Source organism: Haliotis cracherodii, unplaced genomic scaffold (genome assembly GCF_022045235.1).
Source record: "Haliotis cracherodii isolate W230 unplaced genomic scaffold, xgHalCrac1.p SCAF_3, whole genome shotgun sequence".
In the NCBI taxonomy this organism is placed as follows: Eukaryota; Metazoa; Mollusca; class Gastropoda; order Lepetellida; family Haliotidae; genus Haliotis; species Haliotis cracherodii.
In genome coordinates, this window is record NW_027266286.1 from 9,540,775 (window position 1) to 9,561,133 (window position 20,359).

At 40.2% G+C, this 20,359-nt stretch overlaps 1 protein-coding gene across 2 annotated transcripts; it reads right to left on the reverse strand.

Moving 5' to 3' along the window:
* Positions 1–2,957: 2,957 nt before the first annotated feature.
* LOC139475089 (protein DGCR6-like) lies at positions 2,958–11,350 on the reverse strand. 2 transcript variants are annotated; one of them, XM_071258334.1, is made up of 5 exons: positions 11,337–11,350; positions 8,900–9,050; positions 6,253–6,413; positions 4,367–4,473; positions 2,958–3,180 (listed from the first exon to the last, which is right to left on the reverse strand). In XM_071258334.1, exons 2-5 carry the CDS (start codon positions 9,031–9,033, stop codon positions 2,968–2,970), a joined length of 615 nt encoding a protein of 204 aa, XP_071114435.1. In that variant the 5' UTR covers positions 9,034–9,050; positions 11,337–11,350; the 3' UTR covers positions 2,958–2,967. The 2 variants fall into 2 exon arrangements, with proteins under 2 accessions (XP_071114435.1, XP_071114436.1); XM_071258335.1 differs by lacking the exon at positions 11,337–11,350 and adding an exon at positions 11,009–11,084.
* Positions 11,351–20,359: the final 9,009 nt, after the last annotated feature.

Sequence of the window (20,359 nt, forward strand, 5' to 3'; positions counted from 1 at the left end):
CTTAACACTGAATTCTATAACATATAGCATGTATAGAATTTTGGATAAACATATTGTTTCAGTTTGGAAGTTGACATGTTACTGTTTGGCCAATTAGAAAGTTCACCTGACTTGACTTTCTATGGAAATATTTAGGAGGTATCGTTTCAGAGTAAAAGGTTGGATTTAGATTAGATTGGTATTTTACCTTGAATGTTTATTCTTGTCTTCATTCTGAACAGAGTTATCTCCCTTTCCTTAGATTTACATTTAAACTATGTTTGTTCTTGAGTGAGTGAGTGAGTTGGGTTTAACGCCGCTTTTAACAGTATTCCAGATATATCCCAGGGTGTCAGCTTAAAGTGGGAGGAAAGCCCGAACTGATGCAGGTCTTAGACGTTTACCACTTCAGTGAAACCCACGAGCACGGGTATGGTGCATAATCGAGGCGAACCGGGATTCAAACCTACAATCATAGGTTTCTGGCGTGCCCAAGGGATGCAACTCTGCACAACGAATCGTGGCACCTTAGACGACTGGGCCACCCGTGCCCCCGTCTGTTCTTGAAGACTGACCAACATTTCAAGGGTGTGAATATTTGTGCACCATGCAAGACACACTCACTTAAATAGACTGAATGTAGTCATTTCTTACAGTTGTGAACATGGTGAAAGGTAGCAAAGTTAAGGAAAAATTGTTTTATAACTATGCTAACCGCTGTGTTATAGATGGAATATTGCTGAGTGTGGCATTACAACATAGATATCTTGTGACTATGAGAATTCTTTAAACAGTCACGGCTAGCAATAGGTCTTCAGTAACCCATGCTTGTCGTAAGAGGCAACTAACGGGATCTGGTGGTCAGGTTCACTGACTTGGTGGATACAAGTTTTCTCATCCCAATTGTGTGGACCGATGCTCATGATATCAATCTTTGGATTGTCTGGTCCAGATTCGATGTGTCTTTTTCACAGACTGCCGTCATATAGCGGGAATATTGCTGAGTGCTGCGTTGATCAACAAACAAACAAAACAACGTTATTCACTGTCAGCTATCTTTCTGCGTGTAATTGGGACAAAATCTCAGAGCACAAACCTGCAATATATGTATCAAACAAAACAAATACATCACCGATCATTGTTAACTTTATTTCTCACATGGAAGTGAGTTTAAATGCAGTTTTGGTCATAAGTTCATGGGATCTCAGACATGTCATACCTCATAAACGCATTCATCCTCTTAAACACTTAAGATTCAGAAGATCAAAAAAAAAAAAAGCTCACCTGGTACATATGGACAGTTCAAATATTTGTAGTGGGTAACCATGGTAACCTTTTCAACCCTGGTAACCTTGTGTTCAAAGGATTAGAACACTTCCATTAAATTGACACAAACATAGGTTTGTTTGATGTTTGGCCAATATTGCCTCAGTGCTGACACTCCATTGAACTATTCACATCACATTACAAGTATTACAAAATTTACAGGCCCCCAATAGAATATAAAATTCTTTATTGCCTATATTCGATCAGAGCATCAACATCTGTTTACAATGCCAAGGATAAGGGATTACAAATGTCCATTATTGCTATTATAGCGGAGTGATCTCTTTACTGGCTTCTAGTCTTAACATCTTGTAGTAATGGTCCTGATGGTATTAAAGATGACATGAACAACGTTTTGCTCCTAATTCCCCCACCATCAGTCAGTTTTATCAGCTCTGGTATCAGGCCCTTTGATAGTCAGAGGTTCTTATGGCACAAAGTCTTTTTTCACACACTTGAGAACCTTTTCCCAAGACTTCCATCCATACATGCATTGATCAGTTGTTGGTCTTGAACACCTGACTCACTTCATCCGACAAAAGGAAACCGATCTGTTGACTCCGACATGAGTGCTGTACTGGCCACATAACCATGGTAACAGGCTCCTTGTTTTGTCATATCTGCCAACTGTCCAGGGACATCTCAGTCATCCTTCAACACAGGAAAGGCTAGTCCCAATGATTCCCAGGATGAGCTCTGCAGGTCCAGGTAGACACAGATCACGGACTAGTTCTCCCATTCAGGTCCCGAGTGAGTGAGTGAATGAATGTTATCCTGGCATTGTCAACAATACTCCTGTTGTATACTGGTGGCCTGTAAATAACTGACTCTCCGGAACACAAACATGGTGTTGATAGCATAAGCAACAACCCACAATTGGGCATCTTAATATCAGCCACGTTACTCACCATATCCACCTCCTCCTGATGGTCAACCCTGTTGTCATGGGATACAGGGTCTCAACACACACACTCTGGCGCAATGGTGACTCAGCATAACACCACTGCCACAGGCTAATTTGCATGTCACGTGACCAGACTTTTCTCTTGTTTGTAAACAAACTCGCTTTTTCAGAAAACAGTATAGAACGGACCAATGCAAGTATTTTGGGGCGCTTTACATATTGTTTTGCATAATTATATAAATAAGCTACTACAACTGCGACAGTGAGTTGCATGACAATATATATTTATGCATCAAAGTGACCGTATCGCTAACTCTCCGTTTGGCTTTGATGACAGCACGTGGAGCCGTACAACCAATGTAAACAAAGGATAACTACGCAAAAACAAGTAGATTTTCACGTATTAGGATACTTTCTTAATGAACCGTAACCATTCTTTGACATTTGTTTACGAAAATGTGTAGCCTTGTCAAACATGAAACGGATGAAAAGCATATGCAATATCTTGAATGGACTGTGAAAGATGTTACGAATCGTCACATGGCTGGCCTGTGGCAGAGGTACTATGCTGGCTGGCTGCCGGCTGCAAGGAACTCTGGGTTAGAGAGTGTACTATGCTGGCTGGCTGTCGGCCGCATGGAACTCTGGGTTGGAGAGTGTACTACGCTGGCTGGCTGTCAGCCGCATGGATCTCCGGGTAGGAGAGTGTACTACGCTGGCTGGCTGCCGTCCGCAAGGATCTCTGGGTAGGAGAGTGGTCAACACAGTGGCATGTTCATGCGACTCAATCGGAGAATGAACTCCAGGAGGTACATCTGAAGGCGGATCTCCTGCCGGTTGTTGGTCACAAAGAATCCCGGGACTCCGGCCTTCTCCAGCATCACCTGCTGGTCCATGACCTTCTGGTCAAGGTCAAGAATGACCTTCATGTCCTTCTTCTTCAACTCCTCGTCACAGCGTTTGGTCATTGTCTGAATCAAAAACAATGCAAAACTTGAGAAACTGGGACCTATTTATTTTGTCCAAATATGGGTGACGTTAGAACTAATATAGTTGAAGGAAGAAAATGTAGAACTAGAAGTACACCTGCATATTATATATCTTATGGGATGATACTGACCTACTATATATAAAGGCTATCTGCTCTATCTCAGCTACCACCGCCAAGTACTGACCTCCCACTTTATATCAAGGCTATCTGCTCAATCTCATCTACCACTGCCAAGTACTGACCTCCCACTCTATATCAAGGCTATCTGCTCAATCTCAGCTACCACTGCCAAGTACTGACCTCCCACGTTATCTCACAGCTGCCACTGCCAAGTACTGACCTCCCACGTTATCTCACAGCCACCACTTCCAAGTACTGACCTCCCACGTATCTCACAGCTACCACTGCCAAGTACTGACCTCCCACGTATCTCACAGCTACCACTGCCAAGTACTGACCTCCCACGTTATCTCACAGCTACCAAAGCCAAGTACTGACCTCCCAAATATCTCACAGCCACCACTTCCAAGTACTGACCTCCCACGTAACTCACAGCTACCACTGCCAACTACTGACCTCCCACGTTATCTCACAGCTACCAAAGCCAAGTACTGACCTCCCACATATCTCGCAGGCACCACTGCCAAGTACTGACCTCCCACGTTATCTCACAGCTACCAAAGCCAAGTACTGACCTCCCAAATATCTCACAGCCACCACTTCCAAGTACTGACCTCCCACGTAACTCACAGCTACCACTGCCAAGTACTGACCTCCCACGTTATCTCACAGCTACCAAAGCCAAGTACTGACCTCCCAAATATCTCACAGCCACCACTTCCAAGTACTGACCTCCCACGTATCTCACAGCCACCACTTCCAAGTACTGACCTCCCACGTAACTCACAGCTACCACTGCCAAGTACTGACCTCCCACGTTATCTCACAGCTACCAAAGCCAAGTACTGACCTCCCAAATATCTCACAGCCACCACTTCCAAGTACTGACCTCCCACGTAACTCACAGCTACCACTGCCAAGTACTGACCTCCCACGTTATCTCACAGCTACCAAAGCCAAGTACTGACCTCCCAAATATCTCACAGCCACCACTTCCAAGTACTGACCTCCCACGTATCTCACAGCCACCACTGCCAAGTACTGACCTCCCATTCCCGCTCTATCTGTGACTGCACCAGTGGCAGGTTGTGGGGCTTGGTCTGACATGACTGGATCATCTCCTTGTGCTTCTTCTGCATCTCGTGACGCTGAGCTACAAACATCAGTCACAATCAGAAATAATGCACGTCCTTGAGAGTTTCTGATACAGTATCAGTATTTGAATCTGTGACAGCCTAAAACAATGACTGTTAAAGGGGCACTCATCTCTGGCTTCTTCTCGGCTGTCTGACACTGGCCATAGAGTCAATTTGCTCGCTAACACAACTGAGCATGACAAGAGACTGGGCTTCCGCCTGCAAGGACAGCTAAATAAACTTTGAGGCAAGATTTGTTTTACGCATTTCTGAACACTGATTGGTTACCTGTGATCTATGAAAATTTTGACAAAGGGTGCATGTTAATTAATTTCTTCAGCCTAAATAAAAAAACCAAAAAGAACGGCAGAAGCTCATTGGATGTCATTATTTGGAAATACCCCTGATGGTTATAGTTTAATACTAAAAAAAAGTATCCATGAAGTGAAAGCATTTTCGGATTTCGGATTGCGTGGATAATATTATTACTACTCCCTTGTTGTTATCCATGTTTTCTGGTATAACCCTACACTTGTGTAGTTTTTGTCATTCACTTGATGCTCAGTTAATGAATTTATTACAGGTATAATTAGCACCACTCAGATTACCTGATAAAGGTTCCCATTTGGCATTTCTTGTGTCTGGGGTAATTATTCAATCTAAATCCAGGTTTGAAGTGAGTTAAAATGTGTGTTATGTAATATGCATGTGGCAGCCCAGTAAGAGATGAATGATCCGTTGATTTACTTTTTTTCTATTTCAGCGGATCATTCCTAGTCTTCAAAGGATCAACTGAAAATATGTTGATTGATTAACCACTGTTATCTTGCACAGTGGATATGTCAAAAGTAAGTGTTTACTGTGTAGGTTTACTAAAGCAAAGGGAATACACTCATATCATGGCGTGAAGTGCCGATGTAAAAACAACATACTTTGTTCAAAGGGTTAACCGATAATACAGATGGACATATTTTTCAGTCAGTTTGTAAAACAACTGAATATTTTGGCAGTAATACATTTCCTAGTGAAATTTTTGCACATTTTGAATGTAAAAATATAAACATGATATACACGATAGAAAAAAGCAATGCTCAGTTGAAATATTTACTCTGTGTTGCAAGTCAAAATAGTGTAAAGGAAAATCGCACAATTACCAAGCAAGTGACTTATCAAAACTTTGTCACCATTACCGATGCTACCCACAAAGACGCCTACATTTCCTTAATATTTCCAAAACTGTATTTCATTTTGTGGATCAATGTGACCATACGCCCTTACACTGTCATAAAAGTGACAAATGCGCTTACAAATTGCGCAGCACGAGTTGCAAACTAGTCTAGTATTCTGCTATATCATCAGGGTACTCACGGGAAAAAACAATAACAAAGGCAACAACCAGTCCCTGGGAATTGCTTTAGATCAGTGCCCCTTTAAGTGCAATTCTTGATGCTTGATAAGCATACAGTGAGTGAGTTTGGTTTTACGCAGCATTTAGCAATAGAGAAGCATACAGAGATGTATTGGGGAATTGTTTTAGATCAGTGCCCCTACATTGCTCGGGTTAGGACAAAGACTGCTTGGCCTTTGAAAATGACACATTAGTATTAACAAAATCACATATATGTCTTGTCAATGGTCACTTGGTGAGTGTCTTAAAACGTTGGGTTGAACACTGGTTTGAAAAGTAAACGTACCCTGTGAAAAGTCCATTTGACAATGTTTTTCAGCTAATAAGATCATGGCACACACTCCCATTTGTTTTACAAGGTACAATGAAGCTATGAAGAGTTACCTACCCTTGTGTTCACTGTTGAGCTTTGACCGCTGGTTGAAGAGACTCTTCTCCTCAAGATGCTGCACCTCCTCCAGGCTCCGGACAATCTCAAACACCGTCCCGTCCAGCAGGGCATTGGCCAGGCCAGACAGGAGGTCGTAGGGCAGACGCTGCTGGAACTTCCTACAACAGCGACATTTAAACTGTGTGTAGGTTAGGGCCTGGACAGTTTCACTGATTTAGATCTCTTGCTACCATATCCAGTGAAAGAAACTACTGTATTCAACGTAATAAGCGCCCTGCTCTAATAAGCGCCCACAGCGATATTTGCTAACATATTGGCTAGTGATCAATCCCAATTAGCACCCCTTCCGATTGATCATTGGGGGGGGGCAGTTGCCACCCCTAGATTTTTTATAGAAAACAGTTTTATTTGAATCAAGTTGGGGACAAGTGACACTTGTACAATTATTTGCCCCCCCCGTCAAAAAAAGTTAACTACGGCCTTGTATACGCACCCTTATTTATGGGCAATTAAACTCTGGAAAAATATATCTCTTGTACATAAACATTTCAGGCTGTCAGCATAAACCATGAAATTTATCTTTCAACTCTGCTTTTTTTTACCAAAGTAATATTCTAATAAGACACCCCTATTTCTAATTTTGAGAGCGCCCTGGTCGCTTATTACTTCGAATACGGTACATTAATTAGTTCTGGTCTGAATATTATTTAAAGTGACTCTTTCAACAGGTTCAATGAAATGTTTAGGCATGTTTATCCACTGTCCCAGCCAATAGTCCACTTTGTGGCAACAATTCCATCTTAAAAACATCTTTCTCATATCTTTACCAAGCATATGTTTGTTTTCCTTTTCATCAACAGACCACAAGGTTTTAAAATCTATTTCACTGTTGGTTTTTATCCTGACTGCTCATACCTATTAATAGGTTCTCTGTCCTATCGGAGATAACTTTCAGGCAGGTTTATGTCCCCTGGTGCTTTATTGTTTATTGGTGTATTTGTAGTTAAAAGCAATGAATTAACAATGATTAAAGCATTACTTCTTAGCAAAGTGAGCCATAGATTTCTGCCAACTAGGAGCAGTCATTCGTCACCACTCGCCCCTTTCCGTAACCTGCAAGAAGACTCGTCCCCCTATCGATGAATGTTATGTGCGAAAATATGACAAACCAATCAGAGTGCGCGTATGATTTCAAGTTCTTCATCAAAGAATCCCTCAGAAATAATTTTTGATTTTACATATGTCTTGCATGTAAAAATATACCAAAGATACAGTTAAATGTGTTCAATCATACTGTATAATTTCGCATGTCCCAATGTGCTTTAAATTGCATCTGAAATATATATAACGTATGGGGAAAGATATATTTCGCAACTAGTTGACTATTGTTTTAGGTATGCCCGTTTGCGGTAAGATGGAACCCGGTAGCAAAAATGTCCATGAGAGGGGCACGAGTCGCTATTCGGCTTGTCCCAGAATAACACGAGTTGGTCACGAATGTAGAAGCAGTCTCACAATATCATATACTGATAGTTATCTCAAGGAAATGATGACCAGTATCTATACATTCATATGCTCTGAGCATGGATTGAGCATGGATTTTTTGTTATTCTTTACTTAGCCTCTGTGATTATCTCTGTCACGAGGGCGTTCATGACTACAGTAACATACACATGAAGTAAGACAAGTTCTATGGATGAACAACTTCTTTATTACAATTAGTGCCGAAATACCCAAGAAGTTAGCACTAATTGTAACAAAGAAGTTGTTCATCCATAGAACTTGTCTTACTTCATCACACCAACTTCTAAATGCCACTGAAAGAAGTTAAACATACACATGTTACCACATTATTTCAAGCACAGGAATACATATCTGTACACACGCACACACACAAATATTAGGCCTCGTAGGATACATGGGTCATAAAAAGTGGAAGTTTGTGTGTACAGCTATGTATTCCTGTGGTTCAAGCACGTCTCACATGGGTCAATAAAAGTGGAAGTTTGTGTGTACAGCTATATATTCCTGTGGTTCAAGCATGTCTCACATGGGTCAATAAAAGTGGAAGTTTGTGTGTACAGCTATATATTCCTGTGGTTCAAGCATGTCTCACATGGGTCAATAAAAGTGGAAGTTTGTGTGTACAGCTATATATTTCTATGGTTCAAGCATGTCTCACATGGGTCAATAAAAGTGGAAGTTTGTGTGTACAGCTATATATTTCTGTGGTTCAAGCATGTCTCACATGGGTCAATAAAAGTGGAAGTTTGTGTGTACAGCTATATATTCCTGTGGTTCAAGCATGTCTCACATGGGTCAATAACAGTGGAAGTTTGTGTGTACAGCTATATATTTCTGTGGTTCAAGCATGTCTCACATGGGTCAATAACAGTGGAAGTTTGTGTGTACAGCTATGTATTCCTGTGGTTCAAGCATGTCTCACATGGCTCAATAAAAGTGGAAGTTTGTGTGTACAGCTATGTATTCCTGTGGTTCAAGCATGTCTCACATGGGTCAATAAAAGTGGAAGTTTGTGTGTACAGCTATATATTTCTGTGGTTCAAGCATGTCTCACATGGGTCAATAACAGTGGAAGTTTGTGTGTACAGCTATGTATTCCTGTGGTTCAAGCATGTCTCACATGGGCAGTTCTCTAGCCATGCTCTGCAGTTCACTGTTCAGGAGGTAGTGATTCTTCTGGCGCAGCTCTTTGAGGGACTGATCATCGTTGGACTGAGGATCCCCAGCATTCATTGTGCTGCATTTCATGTACATACGTCAGTGCAGAAAACCTGCAAATGTGGAAGAAGATGACAATGTTAATGATGCACAGCATCTACAGATGTGACCATATATCATTAAAAAACTTTAAAGGACATTCAACATGTTGTTAGATGAAAATATTCATATCCACTTTGAGATAAATTAACAGAGAAGCTGATAAAGATAAAACATTTAGCACATGATTATGTTCAGTATGAAGGGTTATAGCTAAAACGGCACCTCAGCAAAATGTCACCAAGCAAAAACAGCCCCTCGCCCAAAGCGAGGCGGCAACTCGCCTTGCGAAAACATCACCTTATTTTTTCTTATCTTAGTACTGAAATAAGTTAAATTTAACTCACATGGTCACTTGCAAACACAAATAATTGTGAAATTTTAAAACAAGTTTACATTGGAAACTAGCCTCTACTCCAATTCACTCACTGATTCTTTGATTGGGAGGGGTAACTAAACTTATTGTGAACACATCACATGCTTTGAAGTTTTAAGTACCTTTATACTCAAATTAACTTAATGTTAAGCTGAAACTGTATTTAAGACAATATTCAACTGTGAACAGCTGGGAATAACTGCTGAAGACAAGACAATTAATGCAATGTAAATAAATCATATATTCTACCACATAACATAGTAAAGCATGTAAATAAAGCACATATATACTCGGACCCCATGGTACCGCGGCATTCATCGTATCGCGGCATTTGTGATTTCCGATAGTTCACGCGGGACACGCCTCTTAGCGGCTGTCTTTTAATGCAAATCAGTAACCACGAAGTTCTCACTTCGTAAACATTTTCAATTTCCTCGGAATGTTCCGTCTGCTGTAAGTAAGGAGTTATTAATCAGTTGATACATATTTCTGGCATCTGTTGTAATATTGCCTTACCCCCATCTATCAATGGCCAACTATATAACCCGCAGTTCCCCAAGTAAACTTTCTCTATCGACCTGAACTAGACCATCTGCATATTCATGGCGTCTATTGAGGTAACGGAAGTTACGTAGTCCGCACATTTTTCCCCGCTCTGTGCCCAGAATCTATTGGGAGATCATAAGGGCCATAATGCCAAACTTAGAAATACGTTCTTCACTATTAACCAAAAGATAAATACATACTTTGGGCATACTAGGAGTGCTTTTTATATATTTATTGTTGACTTTTAACTTTTTTCCATTTTGTGACAAATTATTGTCATCCAATTTTTTTTAAACAATCTTAAAATATCATTTCTGATATTTTGATGTTGACTTATAAAAATATTTTTCTCTTATTTTTCGGTAAATATGCATTGAATACCTATTGCTGATAACACATTTAGAATTTTACTTGTGCTGTCTTTGCACTTGTCTGGACAAATCACTGATGTCTGGCATGATCATATCAAGTGGTTGGTAGAATTATGTCCTCTTTTTGTCCAATTCGGACCTCCATACACAACTTTTCTCTGTACCGCGATACGATGGAGTTCTCTCCCTTGTCAAACAGCGCGCGAGGCCCGGCTTTTACTCGTAGCTACTGATGTAAATAATGAACTTTTATCAGTAAAATATGCATTGTTTGATAACATGAATGATATCTGATACAGAGAACACGAATAAACATAAAGGTTAGTGAGTGCATTTTGTTCCGTTTAGCGTACATGACAAGTACCGCGATACCCCGAGGTTGCAGGCTACTACATAAATCGCACAGGCCCCCCGATTCAAATATGGGTCCGGTGTTTCAGTAACATCACTATCCTACTTCAGGTGCCTGTGATAAATCGTCCTTATCGTTATTAAAAAGAAGAGGTGGCGTTTTCGCCCGACAAATGGTAGCCGTTTTCGCCAAATCAGGTGACGTTTGGCTGAGGTGCCGTTTTAGCCTGCACACCAGTAGGACGTCATTGATAATGATATGGCCTGAACAAATCGTCAAGTATAAATAAGGTTTGCATCTCTATAAGACCAAACATGCTCAACACACCGCAGGCCTGGTGTTCCCAAATCCTGGAATATCGCCTGGTGTCTGTCCCACGCAAATGTGTGTTTGGGGACTACGGAATCAATAGCCATATTGCCCAGGTAAGGATATTGGCAAAACTAGTAGACGACAACTGTCGATCGAAAACTGAACAACTGTAACAGCACGTAACTTCGCACAAAGCCGTGGGCACATTCGCATTGAAATATGCTCAGATTATGAACAGTTGTTAGTAGAAAATAATGAATAGTAACTGAAAGGCATGGAAGAGCCATAATAATGTCAGTATTTTCATATTTTCTCGCGTGAGAAAGAAAGACCAAAGACTCACAAGGTCAAGGGACGTAACTCTGGTTGAAGCGAAGCTCCTTACCGTGACATACTACACAAACGCCGTTTGAAGTTTTGGAGAAAACGTTCACAGCCGCACACGCATCTTACAGTCATTACTTCTTTCTTCAATGGGCCTTTTCGACTTTATCTTAAACATTTGTTTGCCTATGACGGCGGTCTGTAAATAATCGAGTCTGGACCAGACAATCAGGTGATTGACATCATGAGCATCGATCCACGCAACAGTACCACCATGTCACTTCGTATATTTGCTGTTTTGTTTTGAATTCCGATATTTCAACAAGTAACTCCTGCATTGATCTGTTCGTTTATTACAAGGATGGAGCAGGGTTTTACGAAGACTATACATGGTGTTAGCTGTGCGTGTATGTTGTTTTACGCCAGTCTACATTATGAATTGCCTCCATATTTATCATGACATACCCTCAAAGCAGTATATTTATTTCACGACCGTTTGAAACCATGAATTTATTTTAGACCATGAACTTCGTGAACCGCTGATAATGTCATAATAACATCATCAGTTTGAATTAAGTTTCTAAAAGTATGAACCTACACATTTTATTGACCATGGCAAGTTGCTATTGCTAATTTTGATAACTGCTTTAAAATTAGCAACTTTCATTTCAGATTATTCATAGGCCAATATTAACACTTCGAAGCGTTTGTTTGTTGAACCTGGTTAAATTTACTGATTAACTTGGTAGAAATGCAGCTGGCCAAGACTTGATTCTGTGTATATCTTCTTGTTATTAATTAACTACCATCAACAATGATTACACGATATATATATTTATTAAGACCACAAACTCTAAATTACACAAAGAACATAATTAACTGCACATCATAGAGGAAGTCAATAGTATTGTCACATCAAGCACAAAACACATTATTAACATACATATTAAAAGCAATATTCTGTTTCTACATCATAATAATTGTTGGCTATAGTGTTCAAGTTGAATAGGTTGCATATACTCAGTATGAACTGTACCAGTAGGCACAAACGTCAACTAATTTGGATTTGGTAATGTTGGATTTGGACGATATCTTCGTGCTGACAGTGACACTAATCATGCAAATGTTGCCACTAGTGAACAGAGGAAGCGTAAGAACAAGAGGTCCAAAGTGGCAAATTTCATGAGAAAGGCCAATGTTCAATTCAGTATTTATATAAAGAGGTAAAATTCACTAGTGTACAGCAGCACACATATCAAGAAATTCACAAAATAATCACACGTTATGATAGCATGTTAATCGTATCGGGTTGAAGTACACTGTTGTAAGTAATACTAAATATAGAATTTTAGATTCAGACGTTCATCACACAAGTACTTCCGGAATAAGAGCTATCCTCTCCCCCCCCCCCCCCCCCCCTTAATGTAGTATAAGTCCGGCCTTTTAGAAATATGACACTCAATCTTCTGACACTTTTACCTGGAACAACCCATGCAACTGCAAATACTAGAAATGTAACGTTTCTCATCGTTTTGTATGGAGTGTATATGTAAGCGTCTGTGGTTGAAAACTGTAACTTATCACACATGAAAAAGTAGTGAGCTTTCGCTGAAAAATATTCTTAGGAGTAATGACTGATATACACATGGACAAAAGACGTTGCCCATTAAATCTCCGAGGATATCTTATTATGTAGAAATGTTTTCTATAACTATATCTTAATAATATTATTGATATTACATAATGCTACACACTTGTTTATATTATTGATATTACATAATGCTACATTATTGTTTACAATATATTATTCATATTACAAAATGCTACACCATTGTTTTCCCCCCATCTGTCAAGGTCACGGAAACCGAAGTGTTCTAGGGCTGAAGAATACAGAAAAGACAGACACGGTCTGCTACGATGCACGTACAGCCTTTTGCAAATAAGTCTGTTGCAGGTGTCAAAGAGTAGATATGTGTATTCAACCTTCGAGTCACTCTTTCAATTTGACATTCCCTGAATTACATGTTATATCTATGGTTTTACATATTTCTATATTTAATGGGCATTGGGAAATACGTTGCTCCGTGAACTGGACGCCATCCTCGGCACGACGGGACCAGAATGAAAATAAATCAGAAGCAGACATCTGACAGCAGAGGAAAGGCCATTGAAGGGAAGATTGGCATAATAGAAACATCGTCACCAATTTACGACTAGATGATATAGAAGGCTTATTAGAACAAAAGTAAAGCATATATAACGGATAACATCATGATAATATATAAGGGTTTTCAGTATTATATAGGTAAAGCTGAGGTATTGTCTTAACAATTCATCATGTCTCTGTTAGCAGTAATTATATTCTCTATATTATCAGATGAAAGAAAGTTCGGGACGTCGTGGGGAGGGTGTTCAACGCCCAGGACTGCCAGGGAGCCATTATAACCCTTGATGGCAGAAGTTCAGCCTTGCTGCAGAATCCTGCTGGTGACTGGATGGTTGTCGACAGCCATGCCAATGATGTTTTAGGCGCCGCTGACGTTGATGGGAAGTCAAGTCTTCTGAGGTTTCCTTCCCCCGAGTCAAGTGGTGGCTTATTACATTGACATGGCAGTTAGACACACCCAGTACTCACTGACGGGGTCCAAGACTTAACCTTTCGAGCAGTCCTTCTGGAAGTCAAGAGGTGGCCTGTTACAGTGACATGGCAGTTAGACACACCCAGTACTTGCTGACAGGGTCCAAGACCTAACCTTTCGAGCAGTACACTGCCACTCCCAACTTCGTATGGGGCCAGTTTACCAGAGAGTAGACTTGTGACATTACTTTCCGATCAAAGGCTTATTAGAACAAGAGTAAAGTATATATAACAGATGACATCATGATATTATATTAGGATTTTCAGTATTATATAGGTAAAGCTGAGAAATTCTCTGAACAATTCATCGTTTCTCTGTTAGCAGTTATTATGTTCTCTATATTTTCAGATCAAAGAAAGTTCGGGACTTCGTGGGGAGGGTGTTCAACACCCAGGACTGCCAGGAAGCCATTATTACCCTTGATGGTAGAAGCTCGGCCTTGCTGCAGAACCCTGCTGGTGGCTGGCTGGTTGTCGACAGCCATGCCATGGATGTTTTAGGTGCCACTGACGTTGATGGAAAGTCAAGTCTTCTGAGGTTCCCCCCCTGGTTATAATGCCACTTTTCGTCGTAATATGGCATTATAACGAGGGATGTGAAAAACGGACCTTACTGATATTATATAGAAAAGGGAAATGCCAATTTATTTAATCTTATAGAAAAGGATATGATTAACATAAAACTAATTGAAGGTTATTTTAAGAAAGTGATTGATTCTCTGTGCAAGGATTAGCTGTGAAAGCAACTGAGATCAATCCTATTTGTTTGTTAGTTTAGAAGAGGGAATAGTCTCCAAAAATTAACCACATCGCAAATTTGTTGTTAATTTTTTTTTTAAATATGGCATCCCCAGGGAATTGGAACGTTTGTTCTGATAAAAACTGGCATTGGCCATTTACACGCAAATAATACCTTGCCCATTTACGACTTGGGGCTATATAAGGCTTATTAGAACAAGAGTAAAGTATATATGACAGATGACATCATGATATTATATTAGGATTTTCAATATTATATAGGTAAAGCTGAGGTATTCTCTTAACAATTCATCATGTCTCTGTTAACAGTAATTATATTCTCTATATTTTCAGATGAAAGAAAGTTCGGGACGTCGTGGGGAGGGTGTTCAACGCCCAGGACTGCCAGGGAGCCATTATAACCCTTGATGGCAGAAGTTCAGCCTTGCTGCAGAATCCTGCTGGTGACTGGATGGTTGTCGACAGCCATGCCAAGGATGTTTTAGGTGCCACTGACGTTGATGGAAAGTCAAGTCTTCTGAGGTTCCCCCCCCTGGTTATAATGCCACTTTTCGTCGTAATATGGCATTATAACGAGGGATGTGAAAAACGGACCTTACTGATATTATATAGAAAAGGGAAATGCCAATTTATTTAATCTTATAGAAAAGGATATGATTAACATAAAACTAATTGAAGGTTATTTTAAGAAAGTGATTGATTCTCTGTGCAAGGATTAGCTGTGAAAGCAACTGAGATCAATCCTATTTGTTTGTTAGTTTAGAAGAGGGAATAGTCTCCAAAAATTAACCACATCGCAAATTTGTTGTTAATTTTTTTTTTTAAATATGGCATCCCCAGGGAATTGGAACGTTTGTTCTGATAAAAACTGGCATTGGCCATTTACACGAAAATAATACCTTGGCCATTTACAACTTGGGGCTATATAAGGCTTATTAGAACAAGAGTAAAGTATATATAACAGATGACATTAGGATTTTCAATATTATATAGGTAAAGCTGAGGTATTCTCTTAACAATTCATCATGTCTCTGTTATATTCTCTATATTTTCAGATGAAAGAAAGTTCGGGACGTCGTGGGGAGGGTGTTCAACGCCCAGGACTGCCAGGAAGCCATTATTACCCTTGATGGCAGAAGCTTGGCCTTGCTGCAGAACCCTGCTTGTGGCTGGATGGTTGTCGACAGCCATGCCATGGATGTTTTAGGTGCCACTGACGTTGATGGGAAGACAAGTCTTCTGAGGTTTCCCCCCTGAGTCACGTGGTGGCCTATGACAGTGACAGTAAGACCTACTCAGTACTCGCTGACAGGGTCCAAGGCCTACCCTTTTGAGCAGTCCTTCTGTAAGTCAAGAGGTGGCCTGTTACAGTGACATGGCAGTTAGACCAACCCAGTATTCTCTGACAGGGTCAAAGGCCTAATCTTAGGAGCTGTACACCGCCACTCCCATCTTCGTATGGGGCCAGTTCACCAGAGAGTAGACTTGTGACTTGGCTTTCCCATCAAAACACTCTGGTACACAGTACAAATCTCGAAGGCATCCACTCCATTTGTGACTTTGCTTTGCCATCAAAACACTCCAGCGCACAGTGCACCTGGGTGACATTCATCGCCATTGTTGCCAGTGCAGTCGTTCCTGTCCGTCCTCGTGACATGTGACATGGGGGACCGTCTTCATGGTGCCATCCTCTGCTGGATGGTAAGCGGCTTGCTTCAACAACCATCTGGCAGCAGAAGGCCTGTGACAATGGTGCAGCCGAGTCTGCCAGATGCAGGGACTTCTGTACTCGGCAGCAGGCACTCGAACAAACATCTGGGAGAAGTCGAGTTCGACTGTCTGGTGCAGCCGTGTCTGTGAGATGCAGGGACTTCTGTAACCTTGCAGCATGGACTGGAACAAACATCTGGGAGCAGTGGAGGTAGACTGTCTGCTGCAGCAGGCACATCAGCCATATGCAGTGTGTCTTCTCTCTCTTTTTTCATGGCATCAGAGAGCCGTCCTGAAAACAGTAAGGACATATTATTCCACTATTTAAACAAGATCATTCAAGGGATATGTAAAAGCGAAAACCAACCACAAATACATGTATTTCTAATTATTCAGTTCATCAAAACAAAAATGTTAGAAATCGCTGCCCCTCCGTCATATTAAGCCTATGGATAACCTAAATTTGAACTTCAGTTTTTACACAGCTCTTATTTGTAAGGACTGTTGTCAGGCGTATAACCGGTTATTTAGGTCCGTGATCTAACACCGCCTTGATGTAACAAATTACGTTCCATGTCATCTGCTACGTAATGATGCTGGTGGCATATACAGCCCTCCCTGGCTATAATGCCACTTGTCGTCCAGCGGAAAAATATGGCATTATAACGAGGGATGTGAAAAACAGACCTTACTGACATGATATATAGAAAAGGGAAATGCCAATATATTTAATCTTATAGAAAAGGATATGATTAACATAAAACTAATTGAAGGTTATTTTAAGAAAGTGACTGATTCTCTGTGCAAGGATTAGCTGTGAAAGCAACTGAGATCAATCCTATTAGTTTGTTGATTTAGAAGAGGGAATCGTCTCCAAAGATTAACCACATCGCAAATCTGTTGGAACCAGGGAATTGGAATGTTTGTTCTGATAAACACTGGCACTAGCCTTATAAACAGTGTGGCATAATAACCAGAGAATCTGGACTGTAGAAATTCCTTCTGAGAAAAACATGGCATTATATCCAGGAGGAACTGTATATGGTTAGGAACTGAAGCGGCTTGAGTCTTTGGTGATGATAAATTTATACTATGGTACTTCTGGACAATTGAATGGGAGAGATATGCATTGTCAGTTTGTTCAATTTTATCTTTTGGTTTAACGTGAAATGTGTTGTAGAACTGTTGTCGATTTATGTTGAATGTTTATCTACTTGAATTTTTAAAGACACCTTTAATTACAGTATTTATATGAGACATTTCGCGACAATAATAAGGGATGCGTTATTTTCATACAGCCACTTCGCGCAAGAAATATTACGTATTCTTTAGTGACTATTGAAGAAATAATGGATAATAAAACGTTGCTGAAATGTTGTACAACGATGAACCGTATGTGATAAAAAAATAAGTGCGTATGTTGCGCACGTTGGTATATTGACCTGTGATTATATTTCTTAATGTTGACGATTATTGTTTTAAGGTGGCAATTAACAGGGTGAACATAACTGAAATGCAAAAGTAAGTATGCCTAGTTGTTGTTTTTATGTTATTGAAAATTGAAAGAACTGTTATTAAATTTAATTACGTCTATTTAACCATCATTCATTCCTGTAACAGTTTGTAAAAAGTAGTCTGTGACTGGGTAATTGTTCAATGAAGACTGGGGTGAGAAATGAATTTGCAACCACATGACGCCTACCGAGTTAGAAAGGTTACATTTACAGCTCGATTTATGAAAACGAAACATGAAAACATTACATTTATTTCAGATTAGCGCCTTGAATGAGGTGATCCTGATCGACATCGAAGCTGTACCCCCAGAGGCACATGTTGAGAAGATGGCAACATTTTATTGAGGCTAAAACTAAGGATTCCAAGAAAAGGTCATCACAATGTGAAGAATATCACAAAAATACACTGAAAAACTTCTGTGCTGCCATCAGTCGTCATACATCTGATATTTGGACAGATAGACATTGTTCTCAACAAGTTGAAAATAGCAAATCCGACTTTAGACGGTTTGCTGAAGCACAGGATGCAGAGTGATGCCTCACGACCAACTTGGCACAAAGAGGTTAATGAAATTGCTGATCTACAAAGAAATTGCCGTTTATTTCAGTCATGCCGAAAGTTCACCTATCAAAGTCCGTCAGGCTGTTTGGTACACTACTGCTATTCATTTTGTGTCTTGTGGGGGTTCAGAGTTCCACAATCAGCCTACAATGTCATCATTTGAATTTAAAAGTGACGAAAACGGTGTTGAATATGCTTGCTTACACACGAAACACAGCAAAATATATTTAGAGGCAATGGCATGATGTATATTGCTTCGGGTAATCCCCGTCATCAGCAGCCGTAGTATGACTCAAACGCACACCCAAAGTTCACAGAACTTTACTGGGTGCAAATCTTATATTTCAAGTGAATGACATTGGCGTAGCCGCCATTTTCTGTCGTTTATAAAACTAAGGGATGTCACTCTAAATGAAGGATGTTTTGGGCGGATGACGTCACGACTCTCCGCGTTGATATCGTTCGCTTTGAATAATGAAAGTTTGATGTTTATGGATTGTTTTGTTATGATTTATGTATCTGTCAATATACGGATTGAATTCGCGCATCATGGAATTTGCTCACGTCTTCATCAGCTGATGAACGTCAACAAATACAACTTTATTTTTTGTTCAATCAAACATACGGTAAAATCAAATGAGAGGTGGGCACCCCCAGAATACATCGCCACAACACGCGGGCGGTAGGTCACTGTGACAAGCAGCCAGTTTTGTGAGAATGAGTTAAAAAAATACTGAATTCTAAAGGCCAAATGCGCTTCCCCTTTAGCATTAGGTTCCATTGACGTAGCCAAGTTGGGGTGGCCACATTCCTGATACAGTAAATCAGTTAAATTTAGCAAATATAGGCCTAGATCAAGATCTATTTGGATATTGTTTTGACTGACAACTTTGTGATTTCTGCTTCATCTTACCAAGGGACAGTTTGAGAAGACTGAAACAGGTTTAACTAGATCATGATAAGTTGTGATGTTCAATTTCTAGACATGACTGATATTTGCTAAGCAGATTCTACATTCTGTAAAAAACGAGAATTTTGGGAGCGAGCGACAGCGTTGTGTTTGGCATTTTACCCACAAAGGCAAATTTCGAAGTAAAACTCAATGAACATACGAAAACTAATTTCACGGAATATTTACATATTCTGTGGCCATATTGTCCCATACTATGCACTCACGCTGCTGACGTTGTAGTTTGTAACTTAGCGTCCTCTTGTGCACGCCAGACGCCCGCCAAATGACCTCCAGACGACATCTTTAGTGAAGGGGAGATAACTACGAAACGAGCCGCTTACTGCAACCGTTGCTCGAATATGCGCATGCGTAGTATAATTATCTCGGAAAGAAAATCAGTTCGGATCTAAGCTTGTGTTCAAATATATATATATGCTTGTTGAAAACACCTACAATCAGCCCTTTTGACAATTTGAGCCTCTACTCTACATTTTTGTTTGTTCGTGTTGAAAACAAGTCCAGTTGTCATTCGTTTGAACACATTTGATATGTTTCATAACTTTCTACGGTAAACATTTTGCTCATTTGCTTATATTTGGCCGATTTTTGATCATAAAACATTTCAGTGACTTAAGTATTCTGTTTGCGTCATCGTAGGAGGCCTCGTGATCACATATATGAGAAAAATGATCTTCGAAATAAATAACCTGGACCGAGAAAACGAGAAATAACCTAGCTGCATCAGATCTTGGCATCAGTATTAGTTTATTATGACCATGAATGATGTCACTTCTTGTTCTACACTACACAACACAACAAAACACTACACTACACTACACTACACTACACTACACTACACTACACTACACTGTTCAGTTGGTTGGTGTGAGAGGCGGTCTTAAAAGGT

What these genes read in the sequence shown, in the direction of transcription:
- LOC139475089 (XM_071258334.1), bottom strand. Translation starts at nt 9,033, where the DNA reads ATGTACATGAAATGCAGCACAATGAATGCTGGGGATCCTCAGTCCAAC. An exon ending in GCTCAACAGTGAACACAAGG is followed by an intron (nt 4,474 to 6,252) that starts GTAGGTAACTCT and finishes TGATGTTTGTAG; the next exon opens with CTCAGCGTCACGAGATGCAG. An exon ending in AGATAGAGCGGGAATGGGAG is followed by an intron (nt 3,181 to 4,366) that starts GTCAGTACTTGG and finishes TTTTTGATTCAG; the next exon opens with ACAATGACCAAACGCTGTGA.